Raw genomic sequence first — 21,703 nt, 5'->3', positions numbered from 1 at the left:
AAAATACAAAAATTAGCCAGGCATGGTGGCAGGCACCTGTAATCACAGCTACTTGGGTGGTTGAGGCAGGAGAATCACTTGAACCTGGGAGGCGGAGGTTGCAGTGAGCCAAGATTGTGCCATTGCACTCCAGCCTGGGCGACAGAGCCAGACTCTCTCTCAAAAAAGAAAAGAAAAGAAAATTAGCTGGACACAGTGGTGTACACCTGTAGTCCCAGCTACTCAGGAGGCTGAGATGGGAGGATCGCTTGAGCCCAGGAGGTTGAGGCTGCTGTGAGGTGTGATTGCACCACTGCACTCCAGCCTGGGAAACACAGTGAGATCCTGCCTCTGGAAAAAAAGAAAAGAAAAAGAAAAAATACAAACAAGACCCCAGTCCTGCCCTTTATTAACCTTGTGAACTTGGATATGTTATGTGACCATTCAAAGCTTCAGTGTCCTGGTCTATACACTTGAGATCTTAGCAGTGGCTACTGTGAGGTTGGGAGGTTTCTGGGAGCCACCGGCATAGTGAATGCAACATGGTGGATGCCCATAATGTGGTGGCATTATAATGATGGGGAGACAAGGACAGCTTTCTGTGCTTTGAGTGGCTGGGTGGATGGAGATGATGCCATCTCTGAGGGAGAGCACAGGAGGGAGCACTTTGGGGAGGATACAGCCACCTCCTTGAGGTCCCCACGTCAGCGCTAGCCATGCCCACTGTAGTCATGGTCTACTCATGGCTCTGGTGGCATCTTCAGTCTCTGTCTTCTTGGTGCCCGGCTCAGAGCTTAGGCACATAGTAGGGGCTATCTTACAGGGGCAGGATCTGGCTCACAGGTACAGATGTGGGCACTGCAGACACGGAGGTGCAGAAAAGTGCAGGTAGAGGGAAGAGAATGCTAGGCGTGGTGGCCCAGGCCTGTAATCTCAGCACTTTGGGAGGCTGAGGCAGGATGATCACTTGACCCTAGGAATTCAAGACCAGCCTGGACAACATAGTGAGACCCTATCTCTACAAAAAATAAAATTAGCCAGGCGTGGTGGCGTGTGCCTGTAGTCCCAGCTACTCAGGAGGCTGAGGGGGCAGGATCACTTGAGCCTGGGAGGTTGAGGCTGCAGTGAGCTGAGATTGCACCACCGTACTGTAGCCTGGGCGACAGAGTGAGACCCTAACTCAAAAAATAAAAATTAAAATTAAAAAAAAGAGAAGAGAATGGACGGAGCCCAGGGAACCCTGAGGTTGAGGGGCTGTGGGAAAAGGGAAGGACCTGGAAGAAGGCTGGAGACAACACTCACAGGTCAGGTTGCGGGGTGGGGGGGGGGGGGGGGGGGGGGGGCAGAGCACCACAGATGGGAGGGTTTCAGGAAGAGGGGCTCATCAGAGTCACATGCTGCTGAGAGGTTAGGGATGGTAAGGCCCGACTGGCAGTGTGGGATGAGGGTTTATCAGACACGAATTTGGCACCAAGGAGGTCACTGGGTACTTGGCAAGAGAATGCTGGGTGCGGTGGCCCAGGCCTGTAATCCCAGCACTTTGGGAGACTGAGGCAGAAGGATCGATTGAGAGTCAAGACCTGTCCCACTGGGGGCCGGCGCCCCATTGCAGGAAGTGGGAGGAGTTGGTGTGGTGTAAGGATGGGGAGAGGAAAGGTGGGCATCAGAAGAGGAGGTCACTCAGACCCTCGGGGGGGCCTGATTTCCCCTCCCACTAAGGACAAATTTCATGTTCCACAGTCAGAGCCATCTGCAGATGGGCCAGGAGGTCCTGGGAGCTAGTGAGCACCCTGTTCCCGGAGGCAGACAAGCAGAGCTCCAAGACCCACTGCAGCGGGAGAGGCCCAGGCTGTGCAACACAAGCCCCGTGTCCTTCTCGGCAAGCACCTGGCTGGTTCCCTGCATCGTAAAAACCACACAGAGGGTCAGTCTTTCTATTTCTAGTGTCTAAAGAGCCTCCTGCAGGAACACACACTGGCTCGCACCCAGAGGTGGTCGCGCGCAGCCTCACGCAGACACCAAATACAAAACACAGCCGCTATCTGTGTCTACTGGAAAGGGATCCACATCCTGGCTCCCAGGTTATTCCCTGAATTCATTCCCTCACCCCCTCTTTCCCCCCGGCCCCCCCCCCCCCCCCCCCCCGCCACCCTAGCATCTCCTCTTGGCTCTCCGCATCTCTCCCTGCTCCTCGGGCTCTGCCCACCCCCACCCGCCTCCAGGCCTCTCCCGCCCCCTCCTCGGGTGTCCCCCAAGCCCGTGACTACAACCCCCAGGCGCCCCCGGCCCGGGCGCTGCGCATGCCCCCTGCTCCCTGCGCGCTCCCGCTCCCCCCGCCCTCGCTTCCTCCTCACCTCCCTCCGCCCCCCTCCCCCGCGCTCGGCTCCCGCATCCCTCCATCCTACCCTGTGCCGCAGCCGCATCGCCACCGCAGCCCGGCAGAGCCGAGCCCGGCCCAGGCCCCTGCCCCTGCCCGGCCCTCGGCCAGCTGCCCCCGGCCCCGCCCCCGCCCCCGCCCGCAGGCCCCCCGCAGCGGCCGCGGCGCCCCCCGGCGCCCCCAGACCCCGGCCTCCGGCACCGAGGCGGGAGACCGGGAGCAGCAACAGAGGCAGGAGGACGAGGAGGAGGAGGAGGAGCCGTCGCAGGATGAAGGATCGGACTCAGGAGCTGCGGAGTGTGAGCTTGGGGGTGGGGAAAATGGGGGGGCGGGACCCCAGTATTGGGGAGCGCGTGGGGATGGAGTGGGGGAGGTGCTGGAACGTGGGGGCGAAGGATGAGATCGGAGGTTGATAGCCGGGGCACCCCAATATCTTCAGGCGCCTGATGTCTCTCCAGTGAACCTGCATTTTGGGGACAGTGGCTGGAAGGGGTTAGAGGCCATTAAGACACAAGGGGGCAAGAAGGGTCTCAGGGGCCTCGAACACCCCGCATTCCCAGTAGGGCCCCAGGGTCTGGTCTGGGGATGGGAGAGAGTGGATGTCAGGAGAGACCGGAGGGGACTGTCATCCCCTGGGCAGGTTTGCCAAAGAGAAGCATGGGGGCGGTGACTGGGCCAGGCTGAGAGTCTAGCAGGACCCAGATTCAGGGGATGCTACAGGGAAGGACACAGGTTGGGACTGAGATGCCAGTACCTGGCAGTGAATGAAGTGTGTGTGTGTGTGCACACGCGCGTGTCACTCCCCGTAGGGAGGGGGAATCTCTCTGAGACAGGGAGGGAAGAGGTGGCCTCCGGAGAGAGCCAGAGGGCCAGGGCCTGACATGGGGTGACCCAGAGGTGGGAGATGGGGATGCGGAGGACAGGGCCATGGAACACGGGCCGCGCTCTGCTGGGGGGAACTGGGGCACCCCAGGCAGTCAAGGGCTGATGCAGGCCCCAGGTCTGCAGGCCCAAAGAGGCCCGGCTCCAGGAGTCTGGCCAGGCAGTCCCTGGTTTTGTGGGGACAGGGTAAGGACTGCAGTGGAGGCTGCTGTCTGGAGGAACTGGGAAGTGAGGCTGGATGAGGATGGTTTCCGGGGCAGGGAGAACCGCTGGGGCATTTGGAGAAATGACCTGGGGCCAGAGGAGGCAGCGCTGACAGTCCCCGCTGTGCTGGGCTGCTGGTGTTATGTTAATAAGGGTACCGGCCGGGCTAAGCTGCCCAAGGCACTGAGCCTTTACAGGGAACTGGTGGGTTGTTAACCCAGGGGTTATTACCCCATTTGACAGATGAGGAAACTGAGATTCAGGCATGGGAAGGGATTTGCCCAAGGTCACCAAGCAAGTGGGTGGGGGGCAGACTACAATCTGGGTTTCCCATCCGCCAGGTTGACACAGGTCTCTGCTTTTCTGGCCTTTGAAACAGAAGTTTCAGCACTGGGGGTGAAGAGCTGTCCCCTGGATTTCGGGGTGGGGACCCAGGTTACAGACAGAAGAGAAGGTGTTTGGAGGCAAGTGACCGCTGTCTCTGGGGACAGACAGGTTGCCAAGTGGGAAGCAAGGAGGAGCTGGTGGCTGAGGGAGGGAATTTTGAAGGTTTCTTTATTACATTTTTACTGAATACACACTCCGGCATGAGGAAAATGACAGTAATAATAAACATTGTTTGAAGTGTTTTATGCACATTCACTCATTTTGATCCTCACAGCAATCCTATGAGACTGGTTATCTCATTTCATAGATATATAAATATCTTTTTAGATATATAGATATATGCTATCTCATTTTATAGATAAGGACACTGAGCTCAGAGAGATTAAGTAATTAGACCAAAGTCACACAGCTGGTAAAGGTGGAATTCAGATCCAGACAGGCCGGCTTCAGCATCGGTGCTGTCAGTTCCCCTCCTCATGGTGCAGTTTGCAGAGCAGGCTTTCCTCTGTGATCTCATTAGCGCCCCACCGACCTCCTGGCAAGTGGACAGAGAGGCTCTTTCATTTTAGAGTTGGGAAAACTGAGGCCCAGAGTGGTTGAATAACTTGCCAAAGGTCACACAGCTAGCAGGTAAGGGATCTGGACTTGAACCCAGCTCACCAGCTACCAGGACTATTCCATGACTCCAAAACCCAGGGAAATGGAAGTGGGTATAATTCAAGAAAGAGGGAGGGAAAAGGCTAAGCGGGGTAAGGGGGAGGCCTCATGAATGAGTCAGGGGCCCCTGCTCAGAGGTAAGGAATCCTGCTGGCTGTGGCTGCCAGAGGTGGTGTGGAAGGGTGAAGGGGCTGAGTGGAGGTGGTGGCTTTGGTATTAGTCACAGCTCAGGGAAACTGGAGATTCAAGAGGGGGCGGGTGGGGTGGGAAAAGCTGACAGATTCGGGTAGTGTAAGGGTCTCCCTGCTACAATTGAGAGTGAGGAGGTTGGGATGCCGGAGACACTGGGCAGGGTGTGGGAGACCTAGAAATGGGGTCTCTGAGACACTGGGAGGGATGAGGCAGGGGCGGTGGTGGGAGGGGACATTAGCCCAGGGACAGTACCTTGGCATTCCCAAGAGATTCTCAAGTCCGTTTGTCACACAGTGGTTTCGGGAGCCAGACTGGGTTCAAATTCTAATTTTGCTACTTCCTGTGTGACCTTGGGCAAGTTGCTTAACCTCTCTGGTCCTCAATTTCTTCATGTATGAATTGGGAGAAGTAAGAGTACCTGTTTCACAGGGTTATCCTGAGGATTGAAAGTAGTTAATATGCATCAAGTGCCTAGGAGGGGGCCTGGAGCCCAACAGTGCTGTGTGTCTGTTACCCAGCAGATGGTTTATTTCTCTTCAACATCACACTAGCCCCCTGCGATGGGCAGGACATGGCCTCTATTTTATTTTGGAGTACATTGAGGGCCAGAGGGGGAAAAAAACCTGACTTGTCCAAGGTCAGATAACTCTTAATGGTCGAGGTGGGCTTGAACCAGGGTTTTCTGCGTCCAGTTTACCAGGCAACCTTGGTTGGTGCTAAGCTGGATGTGGAGGCTGCGATGAGGAGTTAGTCAGCTAAATAGGTGTCCCAGGGTCCAAAGAGTGAGGGCAGAGTGGGGCTCAAGAGGAAAGAGCAGAGCAAGTGAGGTGGAGAGGAAGGTGGGTTATGGGAGAAGACAGGAGGGGCACAGGGAGGGCTGAGGTCTGAGAGGCAGCTGTGGAGTCGAGCGGGAGAAGTGGGGAGACAACCTGGGAAGAAGGCGGGGCTGCAGTACAGGAGCCTGAATCTGAGGCTGGACAGGATGAAGCCTGCTGAGGGACCGTCCCGAGCCCTGAAGGCCCTCAGGTATGAGGCAGGCATAGTAGGTGCTTTAGAAACGCAGCCCTGAAATCACAGGGGGCGGAGACCACCAACCCTGGGTGATGGTTCCATATCCTTCAGCTGCTCTGGGCTGCCTTTATTTAAATTTTAAAAAATGTTTTTAAAGGCATGGTCTTCCTCTGTTGCCCAGGCTGGAGTACAGCAGCACAATCACAGCTCACTGCAGCCTCGACCTCCTGGTCTCCAGGGATCCTCCTGCCTCAGCCTCTCGAGTAGCTGGGATTACAGATGCGCACCACCATGCCTGGCTATCTTTTTACTTTTGTAGAGATGGAGTCTATGTTGACCAGACTGGTATTGAACTCCTGGCCTCAAATGATCCTCCCGCCTCGCCCTCCCAAAGTGCTGGGATTCCAGGCATGAACCACCATGCTGGGCCGGCACTGGGCTTCTTTCTGCCGTCCAAACACACAAGTTTACCCCTGTCCGAGGACCTTCGTGCATGCTGTTCCCTCTGCCCTGAATTCTGTTTCCCCATCTTTGTGGCAAAGTTGGCTCCTTCAGGGCCCAGCTCAGATGTCACCTCCCCCGAAAAGCCCTGCTGACTGTCCTGTAGAAATCTTTCCACAATCCCCCCCAATCCCCGTGTCTCTCGATCCCATCTTTCTGCTTATCTCCCTTCTGCTATTCAGCACAATCTGAAATGGTCTTGTTCACCTCCCATTGTCTGCCTCCCCCACTGGAATGCCAGCTCCCTGGAGGCAGGCCCTTCTCGCCTGTCTTCTTCACCACCACATCGCCAGCAGCACCCAGAAGAGCACCTGGCACAAATCCAACGCATCTGTTAGATGAATGAATGACCCCATGAGGCAGAGGGAGGATGAGGAAGGGGCAAGGGGTAAGGCAGGAAAGATGGAGGAGAGGTCGGGGTGAGAGGGCCAGGCTGCACGGGGGAGGGAGCAAGGAGAGGCCCCAGCCAGGGAGACAGATGGACTGAGGCAGAGGGTGGGGGAAGGCTGCTGCCTCCGATCAAACGATGATGCTTGCACCCATGAGCAGCATGGGGAGCCCGTGTGTGTCAGTGCCGGGGCACGTATGTGTTTACACACACACACTCACACGCATGCACACTCTCTCCCTCTGACTTTTCTGTCACCCAATTCCAGTCTCTTGCCGCCTCTTTGTTTTTGTCACCATCTCACCATCTGTCTCTCTGGTCACTGGCTTGCTGGCTCTCACTGTCACTCTCCTCCTTACGTTTCTGTATCTGTCCTTGCTGTCGCTCCGCATCGACATACACACGAGGCCCGTGGTGGCTCCGGCGTGGAAGACCCGGACTTAGGGGGCCCCTGAGGAGGCTCAGGCTACAGCTGGAGGCTTGGATCTGATATGCGCAGTCCCCAGGTGCTTCTGGAAGGGGCTCAGGGGCACTGCACTCTCTCATTCAATCCCCCTCAAGTGCTCAAGGAGCCGTGTGCTATAGAGCAGAGTGCCTGGGTTTGAGTCATCCCATCAGCTGTGTGATCTTCGGCAAGTTACCCAATCTCTCTGCACCTCCACCTTCTCATCTGTCCAATGAGAGTAAGAATATGACCTCATGGAGTGGTCGTGAGAATTAAACAAGAAATGCAGGCTGGGTGCAGTGGCTCACACCTGTCGTCCCAGAGCTTTGGGAGGCCAAGGAGGGAGGAACTCTTGAGCCCAGGAGTTTGAGACCAGCCTGGGCAATATAGTGAGACCCCATCTCTCCAAAAAAGAAAAAAAGAAATGCAAAACACTTGTAATAGCACCCAACTCATGGTAATCAGCACATATGTGTTACATGTATGTGAACTGTTATCCTCCTCGATTTGCACATGAGGAAACTGAGGCTTGAATCGTTCACCTGTAACCTGAGGCCACCATAAAGTAGATTGGGGAACATTTGATCATCTTTTTCTAGGTAGTCTGGTTTGCCCACAGCCTGCTTTCTTTTTGGCTGGCCTAAGTTCTTCCAGAAATGGATGCTGTGCTCATTACTAAATATGCATCACTCAGAGCAGGGAGGGCCCCTCAAAGCAGGGTAGGCACTTGCACCAGCCTGCTCATTTCAGCGACGAGGGAACTGGGGCCCAGGGAGGAGTTGAGGTTTGCCTGGGGTCACACAGCAAGACATACAAAGGCTGGGAGGCCTGGCCTCCTGTCCAAGCAATTCCTGCAGCCCTGGGCCCTCCTACTGCTTTTCCGTCCTGGCTGCAGGAATTCAGCAATCCTGAGGACATAGCAGAGTGGGCTCTTTGTGACCAGGAGGGACTGCCATCTGTCAGCAGGACAGAAGGGAGAAAGCCTGACATTTAGTGCCAGACAGTCCTGGGTTCAGGTCCTACCTCTGGCGTCATTTGCTGTGAAGCCTTAGGCAGATCAAGCAAACTCTCTGAGCCTGTTTCCTTGTCTGTAACATGGGATCGGCCAGGGTAGGTATTGTTACCATTCAGCAAATGCAGAGACTGAGGCTCAGGGGTAGAGCCAAATGGTCTTCTAACAACTGACCTGGGGCAAGTTCCTTTTTTTTTTTTTTTTCCAGAGATGAGGTCTCGCTTTGTCACCCAGGCTGGAGTGCAGTGGTAGTGGCACAATCATGGCTCACTGCAGTCTCTCAACCTCCTAAGCTCCAGGGATCCTCCTACTTCAGCCTCCCAAGTAGCTGGGACAACAGGTGCCCACCACCATGCCCAGCTAATTTTTGTATTTTTTGTGGAGACACGGTCTTGCTATGTTGCCCAGGCTGGTCTTGAACTCCTGGGTTCAAGCAATACTCCCACCAGAGCCTCCCAAAGTACTAGGGTTACGGGCGTGAGCCACTACAACTGGCCTGAGTTATTTAGCTCTATGTCTCAGTTTCCCCATCTATAAATGGGGGCTATAATAATACTTCCTAGGGGCCAGGCACGGTAGCTCACACCTGTAATCCCAACACTTTGGGAGGCTGAGGCGGGCAGATCACAAGGTCAGGAGATCAAGACCAACCTGGCCAACACGTTGAAACCCCGTCTCTACTAAAAATACAAAAAATTAGCCGGGCATGGTGGCAGGTGCCTGTAATCCCAGCTACTCGGGAGGCAGAGGCAGGAGAATGGCGTGAACCCGGGAGGCGGAGCTTGCAGTGAGCTGAGATTGCACCACTGCATTCAGCCTGGGCGACAGAGCGAGACTCTGTCTCAAAAATAATAATAATAATAATAATAATAATAATAATAATAATAATAATACCTCCGAGGGGGCTGTTGTAAGACTGAAATGGATAGATATATGTGGAGCACATAGAACAATGCCCAGCACATTGTAAAACACCATCTAAATATTTGCATAATTTTAATTATGTTGGCCAATGGTCCTTACAGAGTTCTAATGAAGATTAAATGAGATAACAAGAATGTAAGACTTATGCAAAAAATACCATCAAGTGATCATATTTTGCTAGGTTGTCCGGACACAGAGCCTTCCCCAGATCGGGATTTAGCAGGCACTCACCTGAGAAGGAAAGTAACTGGGAGCGGAAAGTCAGTGGGGGAGGTAGCCCAGTCTGAAGCCTAACAGGGGTCTTTGCGGGCCTGGATGCCCATGGTTTTCCGGCCCTATATGGCCTGGGTGCCCTTGGGCAAGTCACTCTCCTTTTTCCCCTCTGGCTTCCTGTTCCCTCATCTGTGAAATGGGGACGATGATGTTTGCGCAGCTTTTCTCGCAGGGCTGGTGGTGCTGAGGATCAAAATGGATTATGGATGTAAAAGTGTTTGTAAATGGTAGAGGATTATTAGCTCCCAGCTCTCTTTGTATTTATTATACCAAATAAACCACACTTGGGCCTTCTATCTTTCTTCCTCTCTTGAGGACAAATAGGTAGCCCAGGGTGCTCCAGAGATGAACCTAAGGGAGGTGGCTCCAAGAACAACAGGAGAGATTGAAATTAGATTTTAGGAAGGACTTCCTAACGTTAGCATGGAGAAGGGAGAGAGACAGAGAACGGGAAAGTCCTCAGGCTCCCGTGCCAGGGAGAGGCCGCATGACCTGCATGAGGCTGGTGGCCGAGTGAGTGGTTGAAGGGAGGGAAAGGGCAGAGGAAGGCTTTTGGCTCTAGGGGAAGAAGGCCTTGTAGCACAGCTGGGTTTTGAGGACAGAGAAAGTGAAGAGCATCATGGTAGGCCGATGGGTCCTCAGAGGTGAGCCCAGCATCCCAGAGCCTCTCGGGGTCCCCAACTTATGCCACCTGTGCCACCCCACTTTCTGGGGGCAGCTGTGAGCCAAGATGGAGGAAACCCCCTTTCCAGGCAGATGTTTGGGATTGTCTGGAAATTCAACACAAGTGCTGAACACATTTTCCGACACAGTGTGGGCCCAGCGTCTGTGTGAAGACTCCCTGGAGTTCCATTTGGGCCGGGCTTAGCAGGAAGGCTGGGGTGGCTTCAGGAGCGTGGAGCTGGAGGCCCACCGGGCTGTGCGGGCTTTTCCCGGGGCTGTGGGGTGCTGGTGATCCTGAGTTTTGGCTGTGTGGACTGCACCTAGGTCCCATCTGGCCCTGTCTAGGTTCAATCTGAGCTGTCTGGGATCTGTCTGGGATCTGTGTGAGCCTCGGCTAGTTCAGTCCGAGCCTGTCTGGTTTCTGTTAGGCCCTGTCTGCATTCCACTGGGACCCTGGCGAGCTCTTCTTTTTGGATTCCAACGGACTACACCCCAAGGTGGATGCTGTTTGGATCCTGTCTTGATTTCACCCAGGCTCTGGGGGTTGGATTCTGGCTGAGCTCTGGCTGGGTTCTTTTTGGAAATCAGGATGAACTCTGTATACATTTCCATTGGGACTGATCAGGGCTACAGATGTCATTAAGCTTGATGGGCTCAGATTTTGCTGTCAGACCTCTGTCCCAAGCAGAGAAGGACTCAGGCGTGTGTAGCACGGTGCGCCTCCCCTACAGCCTTTCCTCCTGTCCAGCTCTGAGCGTGTGTGCAGACATGAGGCTCGGAGAAGCTGGAAGAACAAGCCCAGTGAGCCCTCCCAAATGTCCTTGGGGGTGCAGCTGAACGCCAGTGTCCACACACGTCAGTGCGGCTCAGCTGAGTCTGCGTGCGGGTGAACGCCAGCATCAGTGCATCTCCGTGTGGGTGTCGGGGGGCCTATTCCTGTGTGCCTTGGGTGTCAGCTCTTCTGTCTGTGTTGCGAGTCTGTCTGTCGGTGGCAGTGGTGCTGTGGGTGGGTAAATCCTCTTGTGTCTCTGAGCCCTGCGGGTGGAGGGTTGAGCAGCTGCAGGTTGCAACTGGGAAATCCAAGCCAGCAAGAGTAGGTGGGTGTGAAGTTGGAAGGGGCTGGATGAAAGGAAGTGAATCCACTGCGAGGGACAGCCGGCTGGGAGGGGAGGGAGAGTGGGCGGGAGGAGGGGGGCACAGGGCGCAAGGGAGGTCGGGGTGCTGCCTGTGTCTCTTATCTAACCCTCACTGCTTGCTCAACTTCGTGCCTGCCGCTGTCAGTGAAGTGACCTTGCATAGGGGACATGTCTGGTCGGGTGGGGCAGGAGAGGACGAGAAGGAGTAAAGTGAGATCTGGGCAGGAGAGCAGGGACAGTAGGGAGATCCAGGCTCCTGGGACTCCAGTCCAGGACCCTTCACGGAGCCCAGGGTCAGTTACTGCAAGCCTGACATTGAGCTGGTTGTTGAAATATTGAAATCATCCCTATTGGTTGGTCAAGGCTGACTCTGCGCCCCCAAGGCCACATCTGCCCTGAGAGGGGGTCTTTTGCCAATTTCTTCTAAGGAATCCTTTGGGCTGACAGATACTTTTGATGCCTTTGTCATCTCCCCTGCATGGGACCCCTCCTAGGATCCCTTCTCTGAGCCTAGAGCTGGGAGCACCTATGTGTGCATGGCAGGGAGAGGGCAGGAGAGCCGGGAGCCAGCCTTGGGGACCCAGGTAGGGCCTGCTCATGGACTCAGCCTTCCTTTGCCCCCAGGCGAAAGACAGTGATGATGAAGAGGAGGTGGTCCACGTGGATCGGGACCACTTCATGGATGAGTTCTTTGAACAGGTAATGGGCCTCCAAGGCCCCCAGCCTCAGCCCCCAGCCCCAGCCCCAGCGCCCAGCCCCTAGCCACCAACAACTTCCTTTCTCCTGTCCCCTACTTCCCTGCTCCTGCACTCTCCCCGGCCTTTTATCAGCCCTTCTGGGGCTGGTCCTCCCCCTGAACCCTGGCTGGTTCCCCTGGAACCCGTTGTTTGGCCTGACAACTTGGCTGGGTATAGCCGATTTTCTCCTCCAGGTGGAAGAGATCCGGGGCTGCATTGAGAAACTGTCAGAGGATGTGGAGCAGGTGAAAAAACAGCATAGCGCCATCCTGGCTGCCCCCAACCCAGATGAGAGTGAGTGTGGCTGCCAGTGACTGTGGGGTGGGAGGAGAAGGGGTCTGGGGTTCCCACCCAGACATCTCACTTGTCCTCGCCCTCCCCTCAGAGACCAAACAGGAGCTGGAGGACCTCACTGCAGACATCAAGAAGACGGCCAACAAGGTTCGGTCCAAATTGAAAGGTGAGGAGTTCAACCCCTCAACCAGGGAGGAAAAGAACTGTGGGTAGAGCATGGTGGCTCAGGCCTTTGGGAGGTCAGGGTGAGGCCAATTACTCGATCCCAGGAGTTCAAGACCAGCCTGGGCAACATGGCAAAACTCTGTCTCTACAAAAAATACGAAAATTAGCTGGGCCAGTTTGGGAGGCCGAGGCGGGTGAATCATGAGGTCAGGAGTTCAAGACCAGCCTGGCCAAGATGGTGAAACCCCGTCTCTACTAAAAGTACAAAAATTAGCCTGGTGTGGTGGTAGGTGCCTGTAATCCCAGCTACTCAGGAGGCTGAGGCAGAGAATTGCTTGAACCCAGGAGGTGGAGGTTGCAGGGAGCTAAGATCACGCCACTGCACTCCAGTCTAGGTGACAGAGAGACTCCATTTCAAAAAAAAATAGCTGGGTATGATAGTGCGTGCCTCTTGTTCCAACTAGTCGAGAGGCTGAGGCACAAGACTCGCTTGAGCCCAGGGTGTTGAGGCTGCAGTGAGCCGAAATCATGCTGCTGCACTCCAGCCTGAGTTACAGACAGAGACCCCCCGTCTCAAAAAAACGGGGGGGGGGGGGGGGGGCAGGCGTGGTAGCTCACACCTATAATCCCAACACTTTGGGAGGCCAAGGTGGGTGGATCACCTGAGGTTAAGAGTTCAAAATCCTAACTAAATCGTGGCCAAAATGGTGAAACCCCACCTCTACTAAAAATACAAAAATTATTCGGGCATGGTTGTGGGCACCTGTAATCCCAGCCACTTGGGAGGCTGAGGCAGGGGAATCACTTGAACCCAGTAGACAGAGGTTGCAGTGAGCCGAGATTGCGCCACTGCACTCCAGCCTGGGGGACAGAGCAAGACTCCTCAAAAAAAAAAAAAAAAAAAAAAAAGAACTTTGCCATCCATTGAGAAAAGCAGGCCTTTCTCTAAGGAATTTCTACAAAGTTCCAGGAGCCAGATTATTAAACAGTGAGAAAGCACAAAACCCCAGCTTTCCCCCTTGCTCCAATTCTTTGGAGAAAGATGTATGATAGGAAATAAGGGAGAGGAGAGTGTTTGTCTAAATTGCATCTGAGCCCTGCTGGTTCCACCAGCATGAAGTTTCACTAGAAAAAGGTGGTCTTCCGAGTGGTTTCGATTTCATTAAGTCCTCATTTCTCCTAAGCAGGACTCCGGCATGGCACGGAGCACCCAGTGGGTGGGCCCAGCAAATGCCTCTGAATCGGTATCCTTGGCTCAGGACAGATTGGACTTGTGTGGCTGACATCAGGGGCTGGCGAGCTTTCAAGACGGCCTTGCCAAATGTTCATTTATTCACTCTAATTTAAGGACTAGGGTGCTGGTAATAACCACCTTCCCCCAAAGCACCGTGGGTTGGGAACCTCCTTGTCTGCTCATACCAGGGAAATAGCAGTGTTACCGGCACGATGTTTTGCATGCTCCCAGTAATTCCGTATCAGAAAACGTATGCTGAGTACCTCCAATGTCCGAAGCACATTGCTAGGCTTTGGGGAAGAGGAACTGTATCAGCTACCTGGCCCAGAGAGCACTGACCTTGGTCCAGAGAAAGGAGGGTATTAACTCCATGCCCTCTGGACTCAAGGGGAGGCCATATGTGAGCCTGTGGTGTGGATTTGTAAAAACAAGCCCTTTGTACTCAGGAGAGTCTGCTGGATGGAAACTGTCTGAATCTGGGAGAATGTTAAGTGCAAATCCAGGCAGACAGAGTCCAACCTCCACCATCAGCTCACCGTGGACAAGTCCCCTGCTCTCAGCTTCCTTATCAGTATAGTAAGAAAAATGAAAGCAATTTCAAAATTAGCTTGTTTTGGGGGTGGGGAGTGGAAGGCATCAAAATCTTTTTTTTTTTTTTTTTTTTTCAAAAGTCATACAAAGAATCCCAATATATAAAACATAAAAGTCAGGTTGGGCCGGGCGCGGTGGCTCAAGCCTGTAATCCCAGCACTTTGGGAGGCCAAGACGGGCGGATCACGAGGTCAGGAGATCGAGACCATCCTGGCTAACACAGTGAAACCCCGTCTCTACTAAAAAATACAAAAAAAAAATAAAAAGTAGCCAGGCGAGGTAGTGGGCGCCTGTAGTCCCAGCTACTCGGGAGGCTGAGGCAGGAGAATGGCGTAAACCCGGGAGGCGGAGCTTGCAGTGAGCTGAGATCCGGCCACTGCACTCCAGCCGGGCTGAAAGGGCGGGACTCCGGTCTCCAAAAAAAAAAAAAAAAAAAAGTCAGGTTGTTCTAGCTGAGCTGGAGCTGGGAGCACCTACCTGCCTGATCTCTCTTCATTCTCTGCAACAGCCCCTGAAATTCCTTCTCAGAAACAAGGTTCCTGCCGGCAGTTTAAAATCCCCTGGGCTCAATGGTTTCCATCAAGCCTTGACCTTGAACACTCTCTGTGAGACCGTGTGGAGGGCTCTGTGGGTGAGGGGCTCAGGAATACCCTGAGAAAGAAGCTGGAAAAGTGACCGTGGTTTAGAGAAGTTGACCTTTCAGACCTCCAGGAAAGAAGACAGGATTCTCTTCGTCCTCTTCCAGCTGGTAGCATGAGCTCATGCTTTGGGTGTGACCTTGAGTGAGTGGTTTCGCCTATTGGAACCTGAGTTTCTAGTCTAAAACATGAGCTGGTATCACTGAAATCCCAGGAATGTTGTAAAAAGTCAGTGAGATCCTGCAAGAGACCGCTCCCTCTAGACTTGGCCCCAGCCCCAAGGCTGACAGTAGAGTCCCAGTCTGAGCCAGCCGATTCCAATATCCCTGGGCCGTGTGTTGCTGGGCCAGAGCTGTCACTCAATCCGGGGAGCCTTGGGGTGCGATCCAGCCATACGTTCCCCACTGCCAGCAGAACGGAGGAGTGAGGCTCTTAGGAATGGCCTGGAGGCTGGCGAGGTCTGAGAGGGCCGGTGATTCATCCCTGCTGCATTTTCTGATTTCACCGAGGTAGATTTTACCACAACCTTTTTTTTAGAAAATCGGAATGATAGTGTCAGGAGTGCGTGATCCAGAAGCAGGAATCTCAGTTAATCTGTGCACTTTTCCAGAACATCCTTCAGAAGTGGGAATTCCCAGATCGGGGATCACCTTGCAGGGCAGAGAGGGGGCTGCTTTCTCCCTTGGAATATCCATGTGTTTGCCCTTGAATTCCCCAGGGAAAGAGGGGCCACTAGAACCTGACCCACCTGGAGGTGACTGCCTTCCACCAGAAAAAACGCGGGCTGCGTTCTTGCCCCCTGTTCAGGGGCTGTAGGAAGTAGGGAGCACCCCACCTACATGGCCCCTTCCCGCGGGGTGGGCCGGCACCCCCTCATGGGGTTGGACAGGAGTTACCACTGATGGGACTTTCCAAGACCCAGTTCTGCCACTAGAACAAATAGCTCCCTTCTGTCTGGTGACCCTCTGACCCTCAGTATCCCTTCCTGCCGGCCTTCGGAACCCCCTCAAACGTCTGTTCTTTTCGTCTGTTTATCTGCTGGCTCCTAACCCCACCCTGAGGCACCGCTGCTTGCACTCGCCCTGGGAATGACCTTTCTCCCCGGGTCTGGCGCTGCCGCGGGGTGTTGACCCTTCGTACTCCCCGGACCCCCGCCCCATGTGCCCCGGGTCTCCCGCCCTTCACTGCGCCCTCTCTCCCGCAGCGATCGAGCAAAGCATTGAACAGGAGGAGGGGCTGAACCGTTCCTCCGCGGACCTGCGCATCCGCAAGACCCAGGTAGGAGGTGGCAGCCCAGCGGGGGCCGGACCGGGACCGGACTCGGGAGGAGCCCAGGCTAGAGGCGGGTGGGCCAGGGCCGGGCACCGGCGGGGGCGTGGTCAGGGAGGGCTGGGGCGGGGCTCTGGGGGCGAGGCTAGAGGCGGGCGGGGCCCCGGGGCGGGGCCGAGCCGTATCTCAGCTCCGTAGCAGTGTCTCTAGCTGGTGCTGGCCTAAGACGGGGGTACGGGGCGGGTAGGGAACCATGAACTTGTCAGGGTTTGGGATCGCGGCCCAGGCTGAAGAAAGGACCGTAAACTAATTCAGCGCGTCCTCCTTATTCCACCCATGCACTGCCCCCTCACCTGCCTCGGTCTCTGCTCCCTGACTCCCTCCCTGATTCCCTCCCTGATCCGTCTGTCCTCCCACCTCCACCGTAGCACTCCACACTGTCCCGGAAGTTCGTGGAGGTAATGACCGAATATAACGCGACCCAGTCCAAGTACCGGGACCGCTGCAAGGACCGGATCCAGCGGCAACTGGAGATCAGTGCGTGTGCCCCCCACCCCAGGACCCCAAACTCCTCGAGGCTGCCCAAGCCCCCTTCCAGGCATTTCCTCTCTGGAGGGGGCCAGTGGCCTAAGGCGGCTTGGGAGGGTGGGCTCCGGGTCCCAGCCCCATCACCCCAGCTCAGGCCCCCAGGCTGTCCCAGCCCCTGAGCAGGGAGTCCTTTCTTCCCGCAGCTGGAAGGACCACCACCAACGAAGAGCTGGAAGACATGCTGGAGAGCGGGAAGCTGGCTATCTTCACAGATGACGTGAGCCGCGGGTGGGGCGGGTTCTGTTTTTGGAAAATTTTGCCTCCCCTCCCTAAGTTCAGGTTGAACTAAGGTCCTAAGTTCACCCTGGAAAGATGAGCAGCGGGAAGCCTGAGCCAGAAACTGGGGAATTCCATGGGAGCGGAGCAGGAAGGCACCCCCATCAGATGACGGAGTCGTTCGTGTGCCAGGCACTGTTCTAAGCACTTTCCATCTTCACATTCACCCACCAACTCATTTAATACTCACACATCCGCTTCGAGGAAACCCCATTTCACAGATGAGGAAAACTGGCCCAGAGAGATGAAATCACTTGGCAAGATCTCAGAGCGAAGGGGAGGGCCAGGAGTTGAATCCGGTCTAGTTTCAGAGTCAGAACTCTTGAGCCCTAGGATACACGACATACTCTACTACTGAAGCAGGTCGTTTCACCAGAGAACTGATTTGCCTACATTAAAAGAAATTTTTTTTTAATTAAAAAAAAAAACTTTTTTTTTTTTTTTTTTGGTTCAAGATGGAGTTTTGCTCTTGTCACCCAGGCTGGAGTGCAATGGTGAGATTTCAGCTCACTGCAACCTCCGCCTCCTGGGTTCAAGCGATTCTCTTGCCCCAGCCTCCCGAGTGGCTGGGATTACAGGCGCCCACCACTTGGCCTAAAAAACCTTTTTTTGTAGAGATGGGGGGTCTTCTGCTGTTGCCCAGGCTGATCTCAAACCCCTGGGCTCAAGCAATCTGCCTGCCTGAGCCTCCCAAAGTGCTAGGATTACAGATGTGAACCACCAAACCCAGCCTAATTTGCCTACGTTTAGAAGATTTTTTTTAAAAAAGCAAGTTTTAGTTTTGCTTAGGTTTGCCCCTTGTGCTACTCTTGACCTTTTACATATGAAAGAATGGGCTGGCTGGGCGCAGGGACTCATGCCTGTAATCCCAGCACTTTGGGACGTCGAGGCAGGTAGATCACCTGAGGTCAGGAGTTCGAGACCAGCCTGACCAACATGGCGAAACTCCGTCTCTACTAAAAATACAAAAATTAATCGGGCATGGTGGTGCATGCCTGTAACCCCAGCTACTGGGGGCTGAGGCAGGAGGATCACTTGAACCTGGGAGGCGGAGGTTGCAGTAAGCCGAGATCTTGCCATTGCACTCCATCCTGGGCACAGACTGTGTCTCTAAAAAAAAAAAAAGAAAGGATGGGCTTTCCCCGAACCTAGTTCTTGTTTCTCTCAGTGGACTTTTGCCCTGGCCTGCCCACTCCTGTCTCCATTTCTGTTTCTGGTGGCAAAATGACTCTGGTTAAGGGTTCTAGACCAGGTTTAAAGGATGTGCTATGACTGTCTTAAAAGTTTTCAGCTCATTGTTATTTGGAGAACTGATCTTCGTTGAAAATGCATTGAGCAGCCCGGTGTGGTGGCTCACACCTGTAATCCCAGCATTTTGGGAGGCCAAGATAGATGGATGGCTTGAGCCCAGGAGTCCATAGACCAGCCTGGGCAACAAAGTGAGACCCCATCTCTACAAAAAAAAGTTTTTTTTGATTTAAAAAACACTTTCTTTTAATGTAGGCAAATCAGTTCTATGGTGAAACGACTTGCTTTAATTAGCCAGGCATGGTGGCGTGTGCCTGTGGTTGCAGCTACTCGAGAGACTGAGGTGGGAGGATTGCCTGAGTACAGGAGGTCAAGGCTGCAGTGAGCTGTTAGCACCACTGCACTCCAGCCTAGGCGACAGAGCGAGAACTTGTCTCAACAAAGAACAAAAACCACACACATACACACAAAAAAAGACAGGGAGACTGAACACTGTCCAAACAGCCGTTGGATGATTTCGGCTTATAGAATGGTCATAGAATAAGCAGGAGATGAGGGGAGAGGGAGTCTGGGCCTTGACTGCTGAAGGGAAGGTGTGGAGCCTTGGGTAGTGGGGAGCGATGGCAGGCTGTAGAGGAGAGGAGTGGCTCAATGTGGTAAGAGCAGTGAGTAATTTGGGAAGTGAGTCACCTGGCTCAGGCTGGGTGTTTATGGAGAGGAGGCATATCTGACTGTGGGTTGAAGTCTCTTCCCCACTGGCTGTTGTTTTTTTCTTTTTCTTTTTCTTTTTTTTTTTTTTTTTTTTTTGAGGCATGGTTTCACTCTTTGGCCCATGTTGGAGTGCAGTGAAGCAATCAGCTCACTGCAGCCTTGACCTCCTGGGCTCAGGCAATCCTCCTGCCTCAGCCTCCTGAGTAGCTGGGACCACAGGCACCACCATGTGCAGCTAATTTCCTTTTTTTTTTTTTGTAGAGACAAAGTCTCACTATGTTGCCCAGGCTGGCCTCAAACTCCTGGGCTCGAGTGATCCTCCTGCCTTGGCCTCACGGAGTGCTGAGGTTACAGCCTCTCCCTACTCTTTATTTATTTATTTATTTATTTATTTATTTATTTATTTATTTATTTTGAGACGGAGTCTCGCTATGTCACCTAGGCTGGAGTGCAGTGGCACGATCTCGGCTCACTGCAAGCTCCGCCTCCCGGGTTCACGCCATTCTCCTGCCTCAGCCTCCCAAGTTGCTGGGACTACAGGTGCCCACCACCACACCTGGCTAATTTTTTGTATTTTTAGTAGAGACGGGTGTCACCGCATTAGCCAGGATAGTCTTGATCTGCTGACCTCATGATCCACCTGCCTTGGCCTCCCAAAGTGCTGGGATTACAGGCGTAAGCCCCCACGCCCGGCCCTGACTCTTTTTTTTTTGAGATGGAATTTTGCTCTTGTTGCCCAGGCTGGAGTGCAGTGGTGTGATCTCAGATCACTGCAACCTCCGCCTCCCGTGTTCAAGCGATTCCCCTGTCTCTGCCTCCCAAGTAGCTGGGATTACAGGCATGCGCCACCACACCTGGCTAATTTTGTATTTTTTTTAGTAGAGATGGGGTTTCTCCGTGTTGGCCAGGCTGGTCTCAAACTCCTGACCTCAGGTGATCTACCCGCCTCCCAAAGTGCTGGGGTTACAGGCGTGAGCCATCGTGCCTGGCTGATGTGCACATATTAAGTCACTCAGTCTTCACAACCACACTGTGAGGTGGGCAGTGTTATGATCCACGTTTTCTAGGTGGGGAAACTGAGGCCAAGAGCAGGTAAATAATGTGCCTAAGGTTTCAGCTAGTAAATGACATCGGATTTGGCCCTGGCCACTCCGCTGCGGGTGGGGGCGCTCTTGGGGGTGAAGGGGGATCGTAGCTCTCTCCCTCGTCGCCCTAGATCAAAATGGACTCACAGATGACGAAGCAGGCGCTGAATGAGATCGAGACAAGGCACAATGAGATCATCAAGCTGGAGACCAGCATCCGTGAGCTGCACGACATGTTTGTGGACATGGCCATGCTTGTAGAGAGCCAGGTACCGGCTCTGCCACCCATGCCACCCTGGGAACCTCCCTGGGCCAGAGGTCCCCTCTTCCAGCCTAGTCCCCATCCTTCCCTGTGCACGTCTCCTCTGTCTGCAGGGAGAGATGATTGACCGCATTGAGTACAACGTGGAACATTCTGTAGACTACGTGGAGCGAGCTGTGTCTGACACCAAGAAAGCAGTGAAATATCAGAGCAAGGCCCGGAGGGTGAGCGGGGCAGGCGGCTTGGGGGTAGGCGGGGGAGCCCAAGGCTGAGCCCGGGCTGAGGTGAGTGATGGCAGCGGGCGGGAAGCCTTATCTCTGGCTCTGACCTCTTCCTGTTTCTGTTTTCTCTCCCCTCTTCCCCCTGCCACCCTCTGCCCCGTCTGTCCCTGCATCTGTCCATGTGTCGGTCTCTCTCACCGTCTCCCTCTCTGGGTCCTCTTTCTGCTGCAGAAGAAAATCATGATCATCATTTGCTGTGTGGTGCTGGGGGTGGTCTTGGCGTCATCCATTGGGGGGACGCTGGGCTTGTAGGCCCCCCACCCTTCTCTCTCCCAGACCCCTCCCCCACCACATCGGGAGCAATACCCCCACCACCCCTTTCACTCCATCCCCTGCTCCAGGCTCACCCCCAAAACAGACCCAGGCAGCCCCACCCCTCCGCCATCCCCACGGCAGACCCTGGTGTCCCTGGACCTTACCCGGCCATGGACCCCCCTGCCCCCGCACGTAGATCGCAGCAGGCGTGATTACACATGCACACCAACATGCATGCCGCCGGCACATGCTCAAGACGTGTGGACACCCCAGCGTGTGTGTGCGTGTGATGTGTGTGATGCACCAGAGCACCCCCCTGCCCCCACCTCGGGTGTGTGTGCGTGGTCTGAGCTTCCCCCTTCACCGGGGCTTTTGTGTAGACTGCAGCCGACTGTAACACAGCTGCCCACCACGCCCCTCTCTGTCCTCTGTGAACGGTGTGTGTGTGTGAGTGAGACCACAGATCTGTGGACACACTATTTGTGTACGTGGAATTTTGTGTTTGAGTGTTTGAACCTAATGCAACAGCAACAAAGCCACTGATACTCCAGCCCTTTGTGTCTGCTACAAACCAGGCAGGTGGTGTGTGTGTACTCACGCTCACATTCTCAGAGGATCCAGGGAGGCCCAGGTACATGCAGGCCATGGCAGACACCCCATGTCTTCATTACCCCAGGAGCTGCGGCATGTCCCGGAAGGGTGCGTGTGTGTGTCCAGGATGTGCCTGAAGTGTTGATAGGTCTTCTCAGATAGAGCTCTCCACACTGTGTACTGGCCACCTGCTTTGGGAGGGCACAGAAATGTGTATCCCTTGCTACCTAGAATGCAACTGTGTGTGTGTGGCATGCATGTGCGTGCATGTGTGTGTGTGAGGGGCTCTCTACATGGTGTGTTTTTTATTTTTGTTTTTATTTATTTATTTTGTTTGAGACGGAGTCTTGCTCTGTAGCCCAGGCTGGAGTGCAGTGGCACGATCTCAGCTCACTGCAACCTGTGCCTCCCTTACTCAAGCGATTCTCATGCCTCAGCCTCCCAAGT

At 54.4% G+C, this 21,703-nt stretch overlaps 1 protein-coding gene across 1 annotated transcript; it reads left to right on the top strand.

Annotated features, from left to right (window-relative positions):
• Nucleotides 1-2,573: 2,573 nt before the first annotated feature.
• On the top strand, nucleotides 2,574-21,208 carry STX1B (syntaxin 1B). The gene is made up of 10 exons (XM_023191256.1): nucleotides 2,574-2,655; nucleotides 11,656-11,730; nucleotides 11,963-12,062; nucleotides 12,154-12,228; nucleotides 15,895-15,968; nucleotides 16,388-16,496; nucleotides 16,691-16,764; nucleotides 19,999-20,136; nucleotides 20,243-20,353; nucleotides 20,582-21,208. Exons 1-10 carry the CDS (start codon nucleotides 2,626-2,628, stop codon nucleotides 20,660-20,662), a joined length of 867 nt encoding a protein of 288 aa, XP_023047024.1. The 5' UTR covers nucleotides 2,574-2,625; the 3' UTR covers nucleotides 20,663-21,208.
• The last annotated feature ends 495 nt before the right edge of the window (nucleotides 21,209-21,703 follow it).

This window comes from Piliocolobus tephrosceles, chromosome 17 (assembly GCF_002776525.5).
Source record: "Piliocolobus tephrosceles isolate RC106 chromosome 17, ASM277652v3, whole genome shotgun sequence".
In the NCBI taxonomy this organism is placed as follows: domain Eukaryota; kingdom Metazoa; phylum Chordata; class Mammalia; order Primates; family Cercopithecidae; genus Piliocolobus; species Piliocolobus tephrosceles.
Note: the sequence above shows the minus strand (reverse complement) of the source record. Positions and strands in the feature narration are given on the sequence as shown.

What these genes read in the sequence shown, in the direction of transcription:
- STX1B (XM_023191256.1), top strand. Translation starts at nt 2,626, where the DNA reads ATGAAGGATCGGACTCAGGAGCTGCGGAGT. An exon ending in TGGATGAGTTCTTTGAACAG is followed by an intron (nt 11,731 to 11,962) that starts GTAATGGGCCTC and finishes TTTCTCCTCCAG; the next exon opens with GTGGAAGAGATCCGGGGCTG. An exon ending in GGTTCGGTCCAAATTGAAAG is followed by an intron (nt 12,229 to 15,894) that starts GTGAGGAGTTCA and finishes TCTCTCCCGCAG; the next exon opens with CGATCGAGCAAAGCATTGAA.